The 20,748-nt window shown below is 48.1% G+C and overlaps 1 protein-coding gene across 3 annotated transcripts in view; it reads left to right on the top strand.

Moving 5' to 3' along the window:
• The first annotated feature begins 1,030 nt into the window (after nt 1-1,030).
• Nucleotides 1,031-20,748, top strand: part of LOC117363353 (WD repeat-containing protein 89-like) — a 106,474-nt gene continuing 86,756 nt past the window's right edge. The window contains exon 1 of one of the 3 annotated variants that reach the window (XM_033950916.1): nt 1,031-2,186. In XM_033950916.1, the coding sequence (XP_033806807.1) occupies nt 1,431-2,186 (756 nt within the window). In that variant the 5' untranslated portion in view covers nt 1,031-1,430. The remainder of the gene's footprint in view (nt 2,187-20,748) is intronic. The other 2 variants (XM_033950915.1, XM_033950918.1) reach the window with 2 other exon arrangements.

Here is a 20,748-nt window from a genome sequence, read left to right as displayed (position 1 = left end):
AGCCCTAAGGGGGTGTTCCCGGCCTTGCCGTTCAGTCCCCCCGCCACCCCCGAAGGACCGCTCGCCCCCCTGGCCTCCCCGCACCACCTATGAACAGCCGCAGCAGGATCGCGAAGTCAGCGTCAGCGATCCCTGCTGCTTCCTGCGCCACGGTCCCGCCCCTCCTCTGACGTCAGAGGAGGGGCGGGATCGCGTCGTAGGAAGCAGCGCAGGGATGCTGACGCTGACTTCGCGATCCTGCTGCGGCTGTTCATAGGTGGTGCGGGGAGGCCAGGGGGGCGAGCGGTCCTTCGGGGGTGGCGGGGGACTGAACGGCAAGGCCGGGAACACCCCCTTAGGGCTGGTACCCGGGGCGGCCCGCCCCCCCCGCCCCCCCCTAGGTACGCCACTGTGTAGCTGTGTTGATAAATGTTTATAAATAGAAAATGGAAATACGGTGATCATTTATTGGACTAATTTTAATACATTTTTGACAACTTTCAGAGACCAAATTCTTCTTCCTTAGGTCAGGACAGGATACTGTAACAGCAGTATACTTTACTAACCTAAGGAAAGAGTTTTGATCTCTGAAAGCTAATTTAAAAATGTATTAGTCCAAAAAAATAGAACTAAAACTGTACACTGGCACTGGTATTGTAATCTTTGGGGTTAAAAAAAAATTTAGAATAAAAGAAATACAAGTGGAAGTAAATAAGAAAACGGGTGGGGCGGGCAGGGCTAGGGGCCCTTGAAGAATTAATCCTGCTATGAGTACACCACGTCCCACGACAATAAAAGCACTGCTCTGACAGTAAGCTACACTTAGAAAACCTGTAGGGTCAAAATTGCAGAGGCGGAAAGTAATGCAACATTAAATCAGTTTATCTTCACTGACGGGCCAATCTCTTCCCTACAAGCTGACTAAAGATAACTGACATATTAAACCACAGTTTCAGTTAGAGAAAGATTGAGCAAGAGTACAAAAACAATTCCCTTCACCCGCTATGCTCTAACAGTCGCTTCCTCTTCCAAGCCCTGCCCAACCACTGCCTCGTGAATAGCAGTCGCGCGCTTCTCTCTCTCGACTCTTTGGTGCGGGAGAACGCCGCTGGGGGGAGGGGCGGGAGTCTTTCGCGGAGCGCGTGCGTTCGTTCGTCCGGCTGTTGGGCTCGAGTGGTGGGCGGAGCAGATTTACTCAAGCACTGGAGAAGCCCGGAGGGGAGGGGGAGGAGGAGATTGGCAGCGGGTGCGGGAACTTGTCTGCGCCTCCTCACCTTTCTAACGGCGGGCTCCGCCTCGACTGAGAAACCGCTAGCGAGACCGTGTTCGCCTTCGCCGCGGCAAGACCGGCTTCTGGTCCTTCGCCGTCTTCCCCCCCCCCTGGCGAATTCCGGGACCCTGTTGTGATTCCTCGCCGGTCGTCCGCACCGGAAAACAAAAGCACTCGAATAATGGCCCAGAATGCGAGGCTATTGCAGTGGTTTGACTTTCTGCAGGACCCGAAAAAGGTGGCGGGCTTTCAGCGGCTGTGCGGTGTGGAAGGCATCTTCGCCGCCACAGCCGAGAGCGCGAGCAAGCGCCCGCTTTCCAATGGCAGCTGCAGCAGTCGGCGCCGGGCTGGGGCAGAAGGAGAAAGCCAGGGGCTCCGGTGCAAGGGCCACGCCGCTGCCCCCGACCTCGAGCTCAAGGCGGACTGCTGCGAGAGGCTGAGCAACGGCATGGTCCCGCCGCCTGACCCCGTGCGGCGCCGAAAGGGCGGAGGCGAGGGGCCGCCTCTGCCCGCAGCCTCGGAGTCTTCTCTGCCGCGGGAGCAGAGAGCCGAGCAGGAAAGATCGAAGAAGCCCGAACGCAGGAACTCTCTCACGGGGGAAATTGGGCAGGAGTTCGCCATCCGGAACAAGTTTTTCTATTACCTTTTCAGCTTTGGCACCGAACTGGGCAACGAGCTCTTCTACATCTCGTTTTTCCCCTTCTGGATCTGGAACGTAGACGCTGATGTGGGCAGGAAGCTGATAGTGATTTGGGTCTTGGTGATGTATTTGGGCCAGTGCGCCAAAGACATTATTCGATGGCCTCGTCCGTCGTCTCCTCCGGTTATCAAATTGGAAGTGTTCTATAATTCTGAATATAGCATGCCTTCGACTCACGCCATGTCTGGGACTGCCATTCCTGTGTCGCTCCTTCTCCTCACCTATAGCAGATGGCAGGTAATGATGTGCTTCTTCGGGATTTACTGTCTTGGAGGGTGTCGCTGTCACTAGTATATATGTTCTCAGATATCTCTGAATACCCCTTAGTACTGAAACGATGAATATGTTGAGTGAATATGTGTAGATCACCACATAGTAATTCACCAAAATGTATACAGTACTTGTGTTAGGTTGCATTTTACTCTCACTGTCCCCTAATTGTCTATTGCAGTCTCAAAACCCAGATACTGTAATAGCTTCGCATTTGCATCTGAAGTGCAGAAGTTAAAATGAACAGGACCTCTCAAAATAAATCTGAGTAGTAGCAGCTTTTTTTAAATCTTCCCATGTATCGGTGGTTCTATTGGTTGCGATTACACGTTTAATCATAGATTTACAAAACCCTATTGTATATAAAATTGTGGAATTCACATTGATTTAGTAACAGAATGGAGAATGAGCTGCTAATGATTACTTAATTTTGGGCATATTTTGTATAAATAATAAAGGTCTCTAAATATGATAGCAAACCAAAATAAGGTTGTTTAGAACTGACACTATTAAAGCAGGTAGAATACCAAAATTGTTTAAGTTGAGCTCCCTTCTGCTTGACAGGCAGGTAGGCCCTGTTTGTAAGGTAGTTTGGGGATCCATGTTTTACCTACTTTCACAAAGTGATGTACAGGCAGTCCCCCCAAGCTACAGATGTCAGCCTTAAGTATGACTCATGCTTAAGAATGCTGTTGCAGCTTCATTTGATGTCACTGAACAGTTTTTTCAGTGGCATAGACTCCTACACTTCTGCAGCAGTTTCAGGAATGATGCATGGCCACATTAAGAGCAATGTGTGGTTGTGCATGCTATACCGGCTTAGAGGGGATCACTTGGGCCAGGATTCTCAAAAAATCGCATTAAAAAGCAATGGTCTGCTAATGCAGCCATTTTGATAACGAATTGAAAACGAGACAGTCTCAAAAAATCATACGTGCAAATGAGGTCAGCGGACAGCAGTGAAGATTCGCTAAATTTGCATGTGCCCAATCACTATCACCAGTAGTGGGCACATGTGCAGAAAAAAACACGTTAAACCCCCCCCCAAAAAAACACAACAGTGGGAGAGATGTTCAATCGCTCCCACTGCCAACCAACAAATCCCACCCCCCATCAGCAGGAGAGATGCCCATTCATGACAGGCATTTCTTGGTAGTGGGAGAGAATCGGCATCTCTCCCACTGTGGGGGTGCACACGGGGCAGGTGTTTCATGGCAGCGAGAGAGAATTGCCATCTCTCCCGCTGCGGAGGGGGGGAGGTTGTGATGCAAGGGGAGAGAATGAGCATCTCTCCCCCTGCATCACAACACTGCTTTCTAGCAGTCGCTGACATGCCTGTACTGGCACCCCCATGGACCTATCGCTTATTTTTGTCGCCAAAAGCTGACGCCACTTTTCAAAAATGGCACATTTTTTTTAAGAATCCACTGGAGTGCTCATTTCAAAGTTGAAGAGCCCATTTGCATGTCATTGTCGGAGACTGCTAGAAAGTTCACTATTGACAGAGATAATCTGTTTTGATAATCTGCTGTTAAAATGCGTACAGGCGTACGGCATTAAAGTTTTGAGAACATGGGCCTGGGTCTTTTTGTCGGTGACGGGACTAAATCGCGCGAGACAACGGCGCGCCGACAACTGAGCGCAAAGTTGACGGCGCGTCGAAGAAAAGCACTATTTTAAAGGGTTCCAACGGGGGGTGTTGGTATTTTCTTAACAGACATTGCGCTGGCGTTGTGGGGGGTTTGGGGGTTTGTAACCCCCACATTATACTTAAAACTGAACTTTTTCCCTAAAAAACAGGCAAAAAGTTTGGTTTCAAGTATAATGAGGGGGGTTACAACCCCCAAACCCCCCACAACGCCAGCGCAATGTCTGTTAAGTAAAATACCAACACCCTCCATTGGAACCCTTTAAAATAGTGCTTTTCTTCGGCGCGCCGTCAACCTTGCGCTCAGTTGTCGGCGCGCCGTTGTCTTGCGCGATTTTGTCTAGGAACCATTTTTGTCAGCTGGGAGCAGAGGTAAGCAGCAAGAATCTTAAAATCTACAAGTTCTGAGTTACATACAATTCTGACTTAAGGACAGCTTTAAAAATTTAACTCGTTCTTAACCTGGGGACTGCCTTTACAGATAAAAACAAAAACTTGGGAGTTTAACATAGAAAGAATGATTGATAACAACTAAATCAGGTGATCCTATGATTATTTTCATCTATAAAACACAACTGAAATTAAAATTGCCTCTTGTTTTACTAAGGTGTGCTATGTGTTTTTAGTGTGCATTTAGTGCACGCTAAATATATACGCGCTAACCGCTAATGTGTCCATAGATTAACATGCACATGTAAGCGTTTAGTGCGCGCTAAAACGCTTAGCCCCAGGTCTCTTACAAGATTGTATACAACTTTTTACCCCTCCTCCCCTTTTACAAAACCGCAGAAGTGACGTGCTGGCCTGCGCTAAAAACTGCTTCCACAGTTTAGTGAAAAAAAAGGGACTCCAAAGACTTGGGTGCTCCCTCACTCTTAGTCTGCGTGGAAGTCTGCTGTCGTTAGGATGACTGAGGGTCAGCTGTTGTCCGCAGTTCAAAAAAGTGCTGCAGTGTTGGCTGTGAGGAGGTGAGAGGCAAAGATTGCAAGTGTCTCACTACCTTTTCTTTTAGTGTGGGGCATAATTCAAGAAAAAACGCAAACAGTGTCTCAGAGCAGCATTGCAAGGTAAAAATTTTTAGAAGAAAAAAATTCAACAATCGGACCACAGCCTCTAGACTTCTGTCATCTTAGTTCCTCCTCTACCTACAGGTTTCAAGTTCTTATTACTCCAAGAGAAAAGAAACAAAGAGAAAAACAGTCGTCAAGCAATAAATTTTCCCACCAAAGTCCTCCCAAAGGAACGCCCCACTGGCTTGGACTTTTTCACCTCTCTCCCACCAAATGACATCACTCAGAGGGCATGGCTAAGATCATCCAGGCCAGCAGTGCAACAGGAGCTTCCCTCCAAAGTTCTCCCTGGAGCAAATACAGAGGAGCAATTAGAAGCAGGTAACAGTTGTCAGGTAGAAATTCTCCCAAAGAAACCTCTGTCTCTCTCTAGCAGTGGCTTGGCCTTTTTCACCTCTCTCCCCCGAGTGACATTATTCAGGGGTCGTGGCTAAGATCGTCCAGGCTAGCAGTGCAGCAAGAGCTTCCCTCCAAAGTTCTCCCAGGGGCAAGTACAGAGGAACAATTAGAAGCAAGTAATAGTTCTCAGCAATTCTCCTAAAGAAACCTGTCGCCATCGATGATCTCTGCACCGCTCTGTCCAGCGAGCAGGCAGAGTAGTGATTCCTTCTCTGGAGAGGAGGGTGCAGTGATGCCGGAGAAGGTAACGGGTGAAACTACACTCCAGGCTGGAGTTCAGGGACAGAAGAATGCTGAGGGTGAGGGTTTGAGAACCTCAGCTAAACACCCTGCGGTAACTCTGGGGAAACTGTTGGAAGCCATAAGGAGAATAGATAAAAAGGTGGATAAAACTTCTTCTGATATGCAGGTACTGGTTAATAAAGTGGACTCTCTTTAAACGTTGAAAAGGTGAAACAGGAATGTTTTGATAAAATTGAATCTGAGACTGTCTTTGAAAAATTCTATTGGTACAATTATTAGAGAACAATCTTTAATCTCAAGGAAGATTGAGATGATTGAAAATCATAATCGTCGCCTGAATTTGAGAGTATTGAACTTTCCAAAAATTTCTACTTTGTAGCTGATTGAGCTTTTTAAAAATTTCTTATAGAAAATTTGAAGTTTCCGGCTGACCAGATACCACCAATAAATAAATTGTTCTATTTGCCTGCCTCAAGGAAAAACTTTGAGACAAAAGAATTACTTGCAATTGGATTACATGTGTCTGAAAGTTTACTTGTTGACACTGATTTACAGAACTTAATGGCAGTTTTGGAAAGCTTGTATTCTGATATTAAAGAGAGAGCTACACTGATTTAGTTTTATATTTGAGCAAGATCTTAATTTTATAATGAGATTATTTTTCAAAAGCTCTGTATCACAATTTTGTGGCCAAAAATTTGATTATATCATGATGTAACAAAATTAACCCAAGTTATTTCTTGCAATGAGAGATGAGACAAAGAAATTGGGTGCTACCTTTGTTAACCTACCCCTGCAAGTGTATTATTAAATATATGGGTTTGAAATATATATTTTATGCGTCCTATCAGCTAAGATCCTTTTTGGACTTCAAGGGGTTTATCAGAGATGGAGTGTCTGGTTCAAATAATTTGTAACTGATGGGGGGGGGGGGGTTTGACGTATTAAGTCTTTTTCTAAATAGTTTCCTGTAACTTATCTTTCGGTAATTTTGATTCCTCCTTTCCTTTTGTTTGTGGTCTAAGGAAGAGCTATTTCCATAAGATTGTTATTACTTCTTAATTTGTACTTAGCTTTATTTTCATGTTGGATTATGGCTCTGTATTTCCTTAAACAAGTTGATATACTTGTGAAAAAGTTATAATTAATAAAAATATTTTTTTTAAAAATGAAGGGGGGGTTAGGTAGATAAAACCCAAGAAAAAAATGATTGAAGACTAAGCATATTTACAGTCTTCCTGATGTTATGCAAATCCAATGATTTCAAATAGCCAGCAAAGAGTTTCTAGATTGGTTTGTTTTACTTTTTAACCAAAACAAAAATACTTTAGCTATATAAACATGCTTCAAGAGCTATCTTTTAAATGCTTGCAGTGAAACTACTAGGCTTTCTTAATATAACTCTCATGATCATTTTTTTTTAAATTAACTTTTCAAAATTATATTCCAAGCATTAACATCTTGTACAGAAAGCATAATCTAAGACATAGAAATTAAACAAGATTCATCAAATAAAAATGACACATTCCTTAATTACACTCAAGCCCTCATAAATGATCCAAGATGTAGAGAAAGGAGTATTTACTGAAACATAATATATATGAATAAAGATATGTATAACTGCTGCTGAAACAAAGGACTTATTCATTCTATACAGTAGTTGTTGTTGTTACACTATCCTTTTCCAAGCGTTTTAAGGAGAGAAAACTGACTAAATGAGAAGGATCTACAAACACATATTTAAGAGAACGGTATCTGATAATACACTTGCAAGGGTACCGTAAAAAGAAGATACCCCCTAACTGGTTCACCCCTGGTTTCAACATTAGAAATGCTTGTCTCCTCTTCTGCGTTTCTCTCGAAATGTCAGGAAAAATCTGTATTTTAAATCCCAGAAAGTCCTTAGTTCTCATGATCATATTTGAGCCCCTGGCAATGTAAATAACAAGAACAGTACGGTTTAAGGCTCCCAACATGCTTTTACAAGCTTATTACTTCATAGCTAAAAAGGGATGGGATTTGATATACTGCTTTATATACCGTATTTTCACGCATATAACACGCGCGCTATACATGGTTTTTACAAACCGTGCATAACCTTGCGCGTTATACGCGTGAGCGCGTTGTACAAAATTTTTTTTTACATAGTTCCCCCCCGATGTCCGATTCACCCCCCCCCCCCACAGAACCGCACGCACCCGCACCCCGAAGGACCGCACGCACTCGCACCCCCACCCTGAAGGACCGCTTGCACCCCCACAGCCTCCCGACCCCCCCCATCATGTAGAAGCTCCTACCGGTGTCCTGCTACTTCCTCTTGGCGGTCCCGGCCTTTCTGTGAGCCCTGCGCCTGCGCTGCTTCTTCTGGCGGTCCCGCCCTTTCTCTGACGCCCTTTCTCTTGCCCCGCCGACTCCCCGACATGATCGGGGCAAGAGGGAGCTCAAGCCCTCTTGCCCCAGCCAACCGCGGCACCCCCGACACGATCGGGGCAAGAGGGAGCTCAAGCCCTCTTGACCCCCCCGACTCCCCGACACGATCGGGGCAAAAGGGAGCCCAAGCCTTCTTGCCCCGCCGACTCCCCAACTCCCCAACAATATCGGGCCAGGAGGGAGCCCAAGCCCTCCTGGCTCTGGCGACCCCCCCCCCCCCCCGCTAGTTGTTCGGGCCAGGAGGGAGCCCAAGTCCTCCTGGCCCTGGCGACCCCCCCCCCCGCTAGTTGTTCAGGCCAGGAGGGAGCCCAAACCCTCCTGGCCACGGCGACCCCCTACCCCCACCCCGCATTACATTACGGGCAGGAGGGATCCAAGGCCCTCCTGCCCTCGATGCAAACCCCCCTCCCCCCAACGACCGCCCCCCCCAAGAACCTCCGACCGCCCCCCAGCCGACCCGCGAACCCCCTGGCCGACCCCCACAACACCCCCACCCCCTTTCCCCATACCTTTGTGTAGTTGGCCGGACAGACGGGAGCCAAACCCACCTGTCCGGCAGGCAGCCAATGACGGAATGAGGCCGGATTGTCCCATCCGTCCCAAAGCTCCGCCTACTGGTGGGGCCTAAGGTGCCTGGGCCAATAAGAATAGGCCCGGGAGCCTTAGGTCCCTCCTGGGGACGGGGCCTGAGGCACATGGGCCCAACCCGAATGGAATGGGTGAGAAGAGTGATGTGATTGGGCAAGGATGAGAGGTTGGTGATTGACTGGAGTGAATAGGAGTTTTGGCAGGCTGAAAGGCATTTGGGAGGTGGCTAGGGAATGGGACGGTTGTGTGAGTAAGGGGAGCTTGAAAGGTGATTTTCTCCCACCCGCTTCATTGTGATTTATTGGAGGTCTGTGAGGTGGAAGTAGGTTTAAGCAGGGTAGTTGTAGCTGAGTTCGGTAGTGGGGTTTTGCTTTGGCTAAGTCTTGGGTTTTGTTGGGTATCTTTTATCTGCTTTTTAGATTAGGGGGTTTACATAAAAAAAGGGGAGGGGGTTTACATAAAGAAAAATACCCTAATTCCCCTCCCCCTATCCATCCTGTGAAACAGCAAAAGGTAGAACACAGCATTCCAGGAGCCAGTTTTCTTAGGACCCCTGGAGATCAAAGGATACCCCCTAAGAATTTGATTCAGAAAGTATTTTTTTCCTCCTCTAAATCTAGGGCACGTCTTATGGTCAGGTACGTCTTATAGAGCGAAAAATACTGTATCTAAACATGGCAATGAGATAGAGCAAACAATTTCATGCTCAGCACTTCAGCTCACTTCTTATACTCCAAATTGGCAGATTCTCTGCTACAAAAATTAAGAAAAAAAAGTAATTTTTTGCATCAACTCTGTAGGGTACATGCTATTAAATTGAAATATTGTGTTACAATCTATGAATTTCTGATAAACTATCTTCAGGGAGAGAGGGAAGGGAGGGGGTGGATGGATTATGACCACAGCCTTCATATCCTAAAATGATAAGTGAGAAGAGTATGCCACATTAAATTTAATTGTGGGATGACAAGTTATTTAAATACTCCACAAATAGCATTAAGTCTTAGCTGTTCAATTTTTGCAAAGAAATGCAAGTTCATGCATTTGGACTACAGAAATCCGAGGGTATGGTACAATTTAGGGGATGAAGAACTTTTGTGCATGAAAGAGGTGTGATCATCTTGAGGTGGCCAAACAGGTTGAAAAGGCAATGGCGAAAGCTAGAAGGATGCTTGGGTGCATAGGGAGAGGAACAGATAGTAGGGAAAAGGTATTGATGTCTCGGTATAAGACTGATGAGACCTCATTTAGAATATTGTGTACAATTATGGACCTAGCACCTTCAAAAAGATATAAATAGGATAGAGTCAGTCTAGAGCAGGGGTAGTCAATTCTGGTCCTTGAGAGCTGGAGCCAGGTCAAATTTTCAGGATATCCACAATAAATATGCATGAGATAATTTGCATCTCAAGGAGGCAGTGCATGCAAATATATCTTGTACATATTCATTATCCCAGGACAAGCAGGCATGATATTCTCACATGTGGATGTGGGTGACGTCATCTACGGAGCCCCAGCGCGGACAGCTTTTCAAGCAAACTTAATTGAAGTTTCAAGTTTGCTACACTGCACCACGCATGTGCATGCCTTCTTGCCCACTAGAGGGCGCATCCCCACCTCGTGGTCCTCAGTTCAGTTTTTTCCGCGGAGCCAGAAGCCCTGTGGAAATTGTGCTCTCTTTTTTGCCTTCTGACACCGCGTCTGAGTCCTTTTTCTCGGTCGCTGTGCTTTATTTTTCTTTTCCTTCGTTAGTCTATTCAGTTATCGTAAAAAAAAAAAAAAATTGTTTTTCTTTCGGCTCCGGGGGCTCCCGGTAGCCGCGGCCGCGGTACATCGTTCGTTCCCGGCCATTTTTTTGAGTTCATGTCCCGTCCCTTGACGGGCTTTAAAAAGTGCACCCGGTGTGATCGGTTGCTCTCTATCACCGATCCACACCGGTGGTGCTTGCTCTGCCTGGGCCCGGAACATCCTACAGAGTCCTGCGATAGGTGCTCAACTTTTCAGTCTCGAGCACTCCGCAGACGCCGTGCCCGGATGGCGGAGCTCTTTGCTGTGGACGCGGCGGCAAAGGCCTCGACGTCGGCCTCGGCTTCGGCCCCGGCCTTGACCTCGGCCTCGACCTCGCCGCGACCCTCGGCTTCGTCTAAGCCTGCTACCTCGACGAAGCCTGCCCAGGGTAAGTCCTCGCTTCCTTCCTCGACTCCAGGATCTGCGAAGAAGCCATCCTCGGGCTCCTCGACGGCGGGCGGGTCGTCCTCGGCCCCGCCCCGAGTGTCAAAGTCGGGTACCCCGAGGGAATACTCGAGACCGAGGTCGCCCTCCAGGGAGCACCCGACGGCCCCGGACCTACCCGCCATGATGGGGGTTCCGGTCTTCCAGGACCTGCTCCGAGCGCTGATTGCCTTGGAGCTGTCCGGGGCCCTTGCACACCTGCAGCCAGCTTCGGCCTCGACTGCTCTGGCGTCGGCGACCTTGGCCTCGGTCCCCTCGGCTTCGGCCCCCGGGGTTCTCCCGGCCTCGACCCTGACCTTGCCCTCGACCTCGGCCTCGGTTGACCAACCTGAGCGGAGCGTGCGGCCTCGGGACAAGGTGCGTCAGGTTAGGAGGATCTCTTCTTCTTCCTCTTCCTCGAGGTCCTCACGGGGCTCCTCGCCCTCGGGCCGGCCTCGGGTGAGGCGTCGGCCGAGGAAGCCTAAGCGTTCTCGGGGTTCTCCTCGGAGACGCGTTCGCTCCTCGCCGACCGGGGGTGAGATGTTGCGGGTCTCGGAGCTCCGCCTCGACAACCCGAGGCTTTTCCGTTCCTCCGAGGGCAGGGGTTCGAGAGGCTCCTCGCCGAGACGGAGGGGGCGTGCCTCGGTGCCTCGTACCCCGGGGACTTCTCCCAAGGGCTCCTCGGGGCATAGGCGATCCCCGACCCTTTCAAGGTCCCTGGATGTGGCCTCCTGGGGGTCGAGGTCTAGTAGGGAACCTCAGTATTCCCGTGAGGTTTCCCCTTCCTTTTTGGCGGCGCGGGCTTCTCGGACTCCTTCCCCGCCTTCCAGGACCTCCTCATTCTCCAGATTCGTGCAGGATATGGCACGTGCTTTAGACCTGGACTTACTCGCGGGTTCTCAATTTACGAAAGAGTTTTTGGAGGAGCAAGACTTGCCCACTCCCCAGAGGGAAACTCCTCGGCTGCCTCTCAATAAGATCCTCCACCAGACCTTCCTGAGAAATTTGGAATCCCCTCTTACAGTCACAGCGGTGCCGTCTAAGATGGAGTCCAAGTACCGGACCATCCCATGTAAGGGCTTCGAGAAGACACAACTGTCTCACCAGTCATTACTTGTCGAGTCGGCGCTGAAGAAATCGCAGCCCTCGAGGGTTTCGGCGGCAGCTCCTCCCGGACGGGAAGGGCGGACCCTGGACAAGTTTGGTCGCCGCTTCTATTCCAATTCATTGATGGCTACCAGGGTCCTCAATTATGCCTTCACATTTTCCTCCTATCTTCGACGCATGGTGAAAGACTTGCCCCATTATCATGGGGTCATGCCAGATTCCCATAAGGAGGGGTTTGCTACTTTCATGGCAAATTTATCTCAATTGCGTCTGTACCTGTTCCACGCTGTTTACGACGCATTTAAACTGGCCTCGAGGGTCTCCGCCTTTGCGGTGGCGATGCGCCGGCTGGCATAGCTCCGTACGGTTGATATGGACCCTAACTTGCAGGAGCGTCTGGCCAATCTACCGTGTGTTGGATCGGAATTATTCGACGAGTCCCTGGAGGCGGCGACCAAACGACTGTCGGAACATGAGCGCTCCATCGCCTCCTTGGTCCGTCCTAAGCCCCGGGTCCCGCCGCTGAAGCCATTCAGACCTCCCCCCGCGGCGTTACCCGCAAACGTCCATGCCGGCTTTCTCAAGGCCCCCGCCCCGGCGCCCCCCGCGGCAGGGTAGAGCGGGCCAACCTAAACCTCAGGCACAGGGGGTGTCCAAGCCGGCGCCGTCTTTTTGACGTGATGTGCGGATGGGGGCGGGCCCCCTCCGCACTCTCGCCGGACCCCCTTCCCATCGGGGGTCGGTTGCGGGCCTTTCATACGGCCTGGACCGGGATCACCTCAGACAATTGGGTGCTTCGGATCATCTCCGAGGGCTACTCGCTAAATTTCTTAGCCACGCCGCCGGAACATCCGCCGGGGGTTTCCCCGTGCAATCGAGCCCAGCTTCCTCTACTCCTCACGGAAGCCAGGGCCTTGTTGAGCCTTCGGGCAGTGGAGCGGGTTCCCCCTGACCAGCGGGGGCGGGGATTTTACTCCCGCTACTTTTTGGTCTCAAAGAAGACCGGGGACTTACGCCCCATTTTGGACCTCCGGAAGCTCAACAAGTTCCTGGTCCGGGAGAAGTTCCGTATGTTGTCGCTTCCGGTTTTATACCCTCTTTTAGAGGAAGGGGACTGGATGTGCTCCCTGGACTTGAAGGAAGCTTATACTCATGTCCCGGTGCATCCCGCCTTCCGCAGGTTCCTACGGTTTCAGGTGGGGGAGTTGCACCTTCAATATCGGGTCCTCCCCTTCGGACTGGCTTCGTCCCCGCGAGTCTTCACGAAGTGTATGGTGGTAGTCGCGGCAGCCCTGAGATCTCGGGGGCTGCAAGTCTTTCCCTACCTGGACGATTGGCTGATCAAGGCGTCGACCAGGGAGGGGGTTATCTCAGCGACCCAACAGACTATCATCTTCCTTCAACATCTGGGGTTCGAAGTGAACTTTCCCAAGTCTCAATTGTGCCCGACTCAATCCCTTCAGTTTATCGGGGCCGTGCTGGACACGGTTCGCCTCCGTTCGTTCCTCCCCCCCCCCCCTCGGTTGGAGGCCCTGCTTCGATTGAGTCGCCAGGTTTCGCTAATGCCTGTAGTATCGGCTCAGCGCATGATGGTTCTTCTGGGTCACATGGCATCGACGGTCCACGTTACTCCGTTCGCCCGCTTGCATCTGAGGCTTCCTCAGTGGACCTTGGCCTCGCAGTGGCGTCAGGATCGCGACCCAATCTCTTGTCCAATAACGGTGACTCCTTCTTTGAGACGCTCGCTCCGTTGGTGGACCAACTCTTCCAATCTTTCCGGGGGTTTGCTCTTTCTCGTTCCTCCGCATCGCAAGGTCCTGACCACGGACTCCTCGGAGTACGCGTGGGGGGCTCATCTCGACGGTCTGCGGACTCAGGGTCTATGGTCGGCAGAGGACCGTCTTTGTCACATCAATGTGTTGGAGCTTCGGGCCATTTTTCTGGCGGCTCGAGCATTCTGCCACTTGCTACACGATCAGGTAGTCCTCGTGCGGACGGACAACCAGGTGGCAATGTATTATGTAAACAAACAGGGCGGAACGGGCTCTTGGTCTCTGTGCCGGGAAGCCCTGCGCCTTTGGGAATGGGTGGTCTCCCAGAACATATTCCTGCGTGCGGTTTACATTCAAGGAGAGAGGAACTGTCTGGCAGACAAACTCAGTCGTCTTCTCCAGCCGCACGAGTGGTCGCTGAACTCCCGGGTTCTACGCGAGGTCTTCGACCGCTGGGGGACTCCTCAGGTGGATCTGTTTGCCTCCCCGGAGACTCACAAACTGCCCCTCTATTGTTCTAGGATGTACTCCCGGGACCATCTCGAGGCCGATGCCTTCCTTCTCGACTGGGAGGGGAGGTTCCTTTATGCGTTCCCTCCTTTTCCTCTGATCTTGAGAACGTTGGTACATCTCAAATCGACCAGGGCCACTATGATTCTCATTGCGCCTCGTTGGCCCAGACAGCACTGGTTCTCCCTGCTCCTTCAACTCAGTGTCAGGGAACCTCTGCTTCTGCCTGTTTTTCCCTCTCTGCTGTCTCAGAGTCGGGGTTCGCTGTTACATCCCAATCTTCAGTCTTTACATCTGACCGCTTGGTTCCTTTCCCCTTGACTTCGGTTCCTGTTTCTCAGTCGGTGAGGGAGATTTTGGAAGCCTCGCGCAAGGTCTCGACTAGGCTTTGTTATTCCCAGAAGTGGACCAGATTTTCATTCTGGTGCTCCTCGAACCATCTGGACCCGAGTTCGGTTCCAGTGTCTTCGGTGCTGGAATATTTGTTGCATCTGTCTAAGTCTGGGCTGAAGACGACTTCCATTCGGGTGCATCTCAGTGCCATTGCGGCGTTCCATCGGCATATCGAGGGTCGGTCACTTTCTCTTCATCCTCTGGTAAATCGTTTCATGAGGGGTCTCGTGAATGTTCATCCTCCTCTGAAACCTCCTCCGGTAGTTTGGGATCTTAATGTGGTATTAGCTCAACTGATGAAGCCTCATTTTGAGCCTATCGACAAATCTCTTCTTAAGTTTCTCACTTGGAAGGTGGTCTTTTTGCTTGCGCTCACATCCGCTCGTCGGATTAGTGAGCTGCAGGCTTTGGTTGCGGATCCACCTTTTACTGTGTTTCATCATGACAAGGTGGTTCTTCGCACCCATCCTGAATTTTTGCCTAAGGTTGTGTCTGATTTCCACCTCAATCAGTCCATTGTTCTTCCGGTGTTCTTCCCGAAGCCCCACTCTCATCCTGGTGAGGCGGCGCTTCATACGCTTGACTGTAAGAGGGCGTTGGCCTTTTATCTCCAATGTACCAAGTCTCATCGGAAGGTTCCTCAATTGTTTTTGTCCTTTGATCCTAATCAGTTGGGACATCCTGTTTCCAAGCGCACCTTGTCCAACTGGTTGGCTGCTTGTATTTCTTTTTGCTATGCTCAGGCTGGTCTCACGCTCCATGGTCGAGTCACGGGGCATAAGGTCAGGGCTATGGCAGCTTCTGTTGCTTTCCTCCGGTCTACTCCTGTGGAGGACATATGTAAAGCTGCCACTTGGTCTTCGGTTCATACGTTCACCTCCCACTACTGTCTGGACACTTTGTCCAGAAGCGACGGCCGGTTTGGCCAGTCGGTGTTACGTAACCTGTTTTCCTAAATTGCCATCCTCCCACCTACCCTTTTTTGGTTGGCTTGGAGGTCACCCACATGTGAGAATATCATGCCTGCTTGTCCTGGGATAAAGCACAGTTACTTACCGTAACAGGTGTTATCCAGGGACAGCAGGCATATATTCTCACAACCCGCCCTCCTCCCCGGGGATGGCTTCTTTGCTGGTTATGGAACTGAGGACCACGAGGTGGGGATGCGCCCTCTAGTGGGCAAGAAGGCATGCACATGCGTGGTGCAGTGTAACAAACTTGAAACTTCAATCAAGTTTGCTTGAAAAGCTATCCGCGCTGGGGCTCCGTAGATGACGTCACCCACATCCACATGTGAGAATATATGCCTGCTGTCCCTGGATAACACCTGTTACGGTAAGTAACTGTGCTTTGTGGATATCCTGGAACCTGACCTGGTTCAAGGAGATACCCCGATATTCAGACTCGCTGTCAGTTTCAAATCTTTTACAAAGATTTTACAACGATTTGAAACTGACAGCGGGTGAATATTGGGGTATCTCCTTGAAACAACCTTAGCGAAACGTGGTTCCATGTTGGAGTCTCGTTTAAACGCCCAAGCAAAGAAAGCAAAGTTAAAAACTAATTTATTTCACAAAAAATATATTTGATGCTTTAAAAAATATTGAGATTAAGATTATTTAACATAAAAAAGGTAGCAGGGACAAGACCAATGAGGAGGCTAGCTATGTTGTGAATTCTGTACTATAACAGATTTTATTCTGTACAGATGTAGCCACTGAGGTCTTATCCCAAATCACCTAAATGAAATGAATAAGAAATTGAATATATGACAAGCTGATGGTGAAGTATCTATTATGAAATATTGAGATATATCAGAATAAAGTTTGTCTTCAAAGTTTTTCAATTTTTCTTAATATACAATTGAATGAGGACACCTTTTGGATTAATGACTTTTTTGAAAAGAACTTCATTAAAATTGGACTTTAAAATAAAATTGCCATTAATGTACACCCTCTGGACAATAGATCCACCTCTTCACAGTGGCAGACCTTCTCCTATGCACCAGGGAGGGGTCTAAGGCCCTGATTGGCCCAGGTGCCTAAGGAGCCTCCCATAGGAGGGGCTTTGGCCACCTGGGCCAACTGGAGTCTTAGTCCTCCTTCCCATTGCATTCTGGGATGCAGTGGGAATGGCCTAAGACTCTAGCCAGATACCTAAGGCACCTACTGCCGCCTATCTTGGGGCGCTGTTTATAGAATCTGGCTCTAAATGTGCATTTTTTTCTCCAGTGCTATTGGCTGTCACTGGTAACATCTTATTGGCATGCATGGGAGGTTTAAAAAAAAAAAGTTGGCATCTTTTTTTTTTTTGGCTGCAGCCATTTTGGAGCCTAAATTCATGTAAATCATTCTGGGCTCCCGTGGGAGAATAGTTTAGGAAATTGAATAAATAAATGCCAGATTGAGATTTTCTGAAGATCCCCTGAGGCAACAGTTTTGAAACTGGGGCTTCTATCATGATTATTGGGATTATCCTACCTTGATGATGTGGAATGAGCATATGTTCTTATGTGGTTAAGTAAAAATTTTAAAAAAGGAAAAAAATATTGGTTTCTCTAAAAATTTGTTAACAGATCCTATCTTATACCTTATTTATTTATTATTTATGGGCCACATGGCACTTAGGCATGCTAAGTTTTTAGTAAATGGGCTCCTATGTGAGTCACATTGTCTGGTGGGAATCGATATTCTTATCTATCTTGTGTTGTCTTTGATCTGTTTTTCATAATTTTTTTGATTGCATTGCATTTTGACTGACTAATTTTGGGTAAAACAGTCTTATTCAGCATTGAAGTTGATTCTTTGATCAATGATTGGACATTACCATTTTGATCGGTATTAATTTTGATTTTGATTTTGGTATTAATGTTCTGAGATCTTTTTCTTGCCACTATGTTTGATTTTGTAGTTGTATATTTAACTGCAGCCTGGTGTCTGACCAGAAATTGATGTATGATTTTTAGGATTAGTCTTGCTCATTCTTACAAAAGAAACTTTATTGGATAAATACAATAGTTCAAGATAAAATAAATGACTATTTCATAGAGCAGCCGGATTGGGAACCAGTTGGGGGGGGGGGAGTTGTAATCCTTTGTGGATCACATGATTTGGTGCAAGAAGTAATGGTAATTCTGAACTAAGGGCTAGATTCACTAAGCAAACCGATCATGTACCGATTGGTTTGCAAGCCCTTTATGACCAGATTTCCCTCCTGCACTATTCACTAACGCCTGTAGCTATTCGATCCCGATCATCCCATGCAAATTAGTAAAACCCCATGCAAAATAGCCAAGTGATTGATTCACTAACAATTGCTTGGCTATTTTGAGTCGGGTTTTACTATTGGCAAACCTGACTGCTGCAGACCTGTCAGTAACTGAGTTACCGTCGGGTCTGCAGGTATTTTGACAGGTCTGCCTGTCTTTTTTTTTATTATTCATTTTTTTTCCATGGCACAGATATTTTGCGTGTGTTTTGACAGGCAGGCCTGTCAAAAAAATGTACCTTCTCACAAAAACGTGCCCCCCCAAGCACGGTCACCCCTGACTGGCACTGCACTCGCCCTACCTCCCTCCCTTCCCGCGACCGGCACGGAATTGTTTTTTCAGAGTATGTGTATCATCCCTGACCCTGAGGAAGAATGAAATGTGTCGGAGGGGAATGAGACAGTAATGGTTCAAAGCTAAGTCTCATTTTATATTTATTGAAGTATCAAAGTATTAAATTTTATGCATAAGCACTGGCACGTTAAACAATAAAAAACAAAAAATTAAAAAGATGTATATGAATTGACACAACATCGGTTTTAAAGTTCCGATGAGGACGGTTACTGCACAAACTTTTCTACTCTGTAGTTGTAGTGTGGCATACTGAGGAACTTCGGTGTGGGAATTGACTATTTAATATTGTGAAGTAAGGATTTGCAACTAAAGAATCACTCAGTTAGATTATGAGCAGCAACCTAAGGAATTTCTCAAGCTCCCCCTCCATGACATCTTGAGGGAGACCTTTTACAAAAATTTAGAAACTCCTTTGACAATCCCTGTGGCTCCTTGCAAACTTGATTCACTCTACAGGGTAGTTCCCATACCAGGCTTTGACAAGTCTCAGCTGCCCCATGAGTCTCTTTTGGTGGAGTCAACCCTTAAAAAAAATCTACAGGAGCCAGTGTGTATGCTTCTGTACCTCCTTGCAGAGAGGGTGAGGCAGTTGACCGCTTTGACAAACTACTGTATCAAAATGCCATGCTTGCCAACCAGTCAGGCAACTATGCTTTTCATTTTTCATTCTACTTAAAACACTTAGTTAATCAACTTTCCGCTTTTCAAAAATACTTGCCTGATCGCAATCGACGCTCTGTGCTAGACTTAGTTCTACTCGTGCCTTCTCTCACCGCGGCTCGTGTATTTTTCTTTACAGGGTCGCTGTGTTTGCGCGTTTCCCTAAAAAAAAATTTTTTTAAGTTTCCTTTTCTTCGTGTACACGGCGTGGCCCACCCTGTGGCCTTCTAGCCACGGCTGTTTTCCATTCTATGTTACAATCGGTTACAGGCTTTAAGAAGTATAGTTGGTGCCAGCGCGCGATCTCCCTCACTGACCCACACAAGTGGTGTGTACAGTGTTTAGGACCTGACCATTGTCTGGAGTCGTGTGCCCGCTGTGCTTCAGCCTCGAGCCCTGAAACATTGTCAAATTCAGGTAGACAAGCTCTTTGGCGGCATGGATAAGGCCTTGACCTCGATTGCAGCCCTGGCCTTGACCTCTACTTCAAACCCAGTGAAGTCTTCTATGGGCATATCGCTTTTTTACCTCGCCCTCGTCCTTAATCAAACCTTCCTCATTTCCAAAATCCTTGTCTTCGGGGAAATCACCTAAATCTCCTGAGGAGCCATTATCCTCACTGCCTCCTTCAGGTAAGGTAGCTAAGCCACCTTCTTCAGATATGCCACCCTTGAAACCGGTGGTTTTGAAGCTGCCTAAGAAACATGTCTCCAAATCCAGACCTCTTTCTTTTTCGAGGTCGTCTTCCTTGGAGACTAGCTGCACCAAATGTACCAGATTCAGTGGTCTTGGTGCCGCTTTTGCAGAATATGATAGACCAGGGGTGCCCACACTTTATGAGCTTGCGAGCTACTTTTATAATGACTAAGTCAAAATGATCTACCAACAATAAAATTTTAAAAAAACACAAAGCACGCTGAAAGGCAGAGAAAATGTTAATTATTCATATTCCGGGTTTTTTCAAAGAGGTCACCTCAGTAACAAAATACAAAAATAGACAAATACACCCCCTCCCTTTTTACTCAACCACAATAGTAGGTTTTAGCACAGGGAGTTACGCTGAATGCCTCGCGCTGCTCTAAATGCTCATAGGCTCCCTGCGCTAAAAAACGCTATTGCGGTTGAGTAAAAGGGAGCCATAGTGCAAAATATAGACAGCAGATATAAATTCTCAAAATAGACACATTTTGATCACTAAATTGAAAATAAAATCATTTTTCCTACCTTTGCTGTTTGGTGATTTCATGAGTTTCTGGTTACACTTTCTTCTTCTGACTGTGCATCCAATCTTTCTTTCTTCCTTTCAGCCTTCTGTATGTTTCCTCTCCTCCAGACCTCATTCTCTCCCCCAACTTTTTTTTTCTGTCTCCCTGTTCCCCCTTCTTTCTGTCTCCCTGTCTGCCCCCTTTCTTTCTTTCTCCGTGCCCTCCCCCAAGCCACTCGGTTTGCTGCCACCGGGGAACAGCCCCCAAGCCACTGCTGTCCCAAGCTTTCCCTGCAGAAGCATTGCGCTGACCAGCATTCTGCTCCCTGACGTCAATTCTGACGTAGGAGAGGAAGTTCCGGGAAAACAAGGCATTTCTCCTCATTCCATCCAGCCTGAGCCCCATCTCTCCTTGATCCAGCATTTCCCTTCTGTGTCTGTCAGAATTACCATTCCACCTATTTTCCAGCATCACCCTTCTTTGTGTCCATCTCACTATATCCCTATCTCACCACTTTTTCAGAATCTTCATTTGTCTCTGTCCTTGTCTTTACCCCATGTTCACCATTTGCCCTTTCAATGTCTTTATATCCCCCCCCCACACTTTTTCAGCATTACTTCTATGTCTCTATTTCACCTCCTCTTCATGTCCCCTCTGTATCTCTATCCTTA

This window comes from Geotrypetes seraphini, chromosome 7 (assembly GCF_902459505.1).
Source record: "Geotrypetes seraphini chromosome 7, aGeoSer1.1, whole genome shotgun sequence".
Classification (NCBI taxonomy): domain Eukaryota; kingdom Metazoa; phylum Chordata; class Amphibia; order Gymnophiona; family Dermophiidae; genus Geotrypetes; species Geotrypetes seraphini.
The sequence above is the reverse complement of the archived record's forward strand: the minus strand, read 5'-3'. Positions and strand labels throughout refer to the sequence as shown.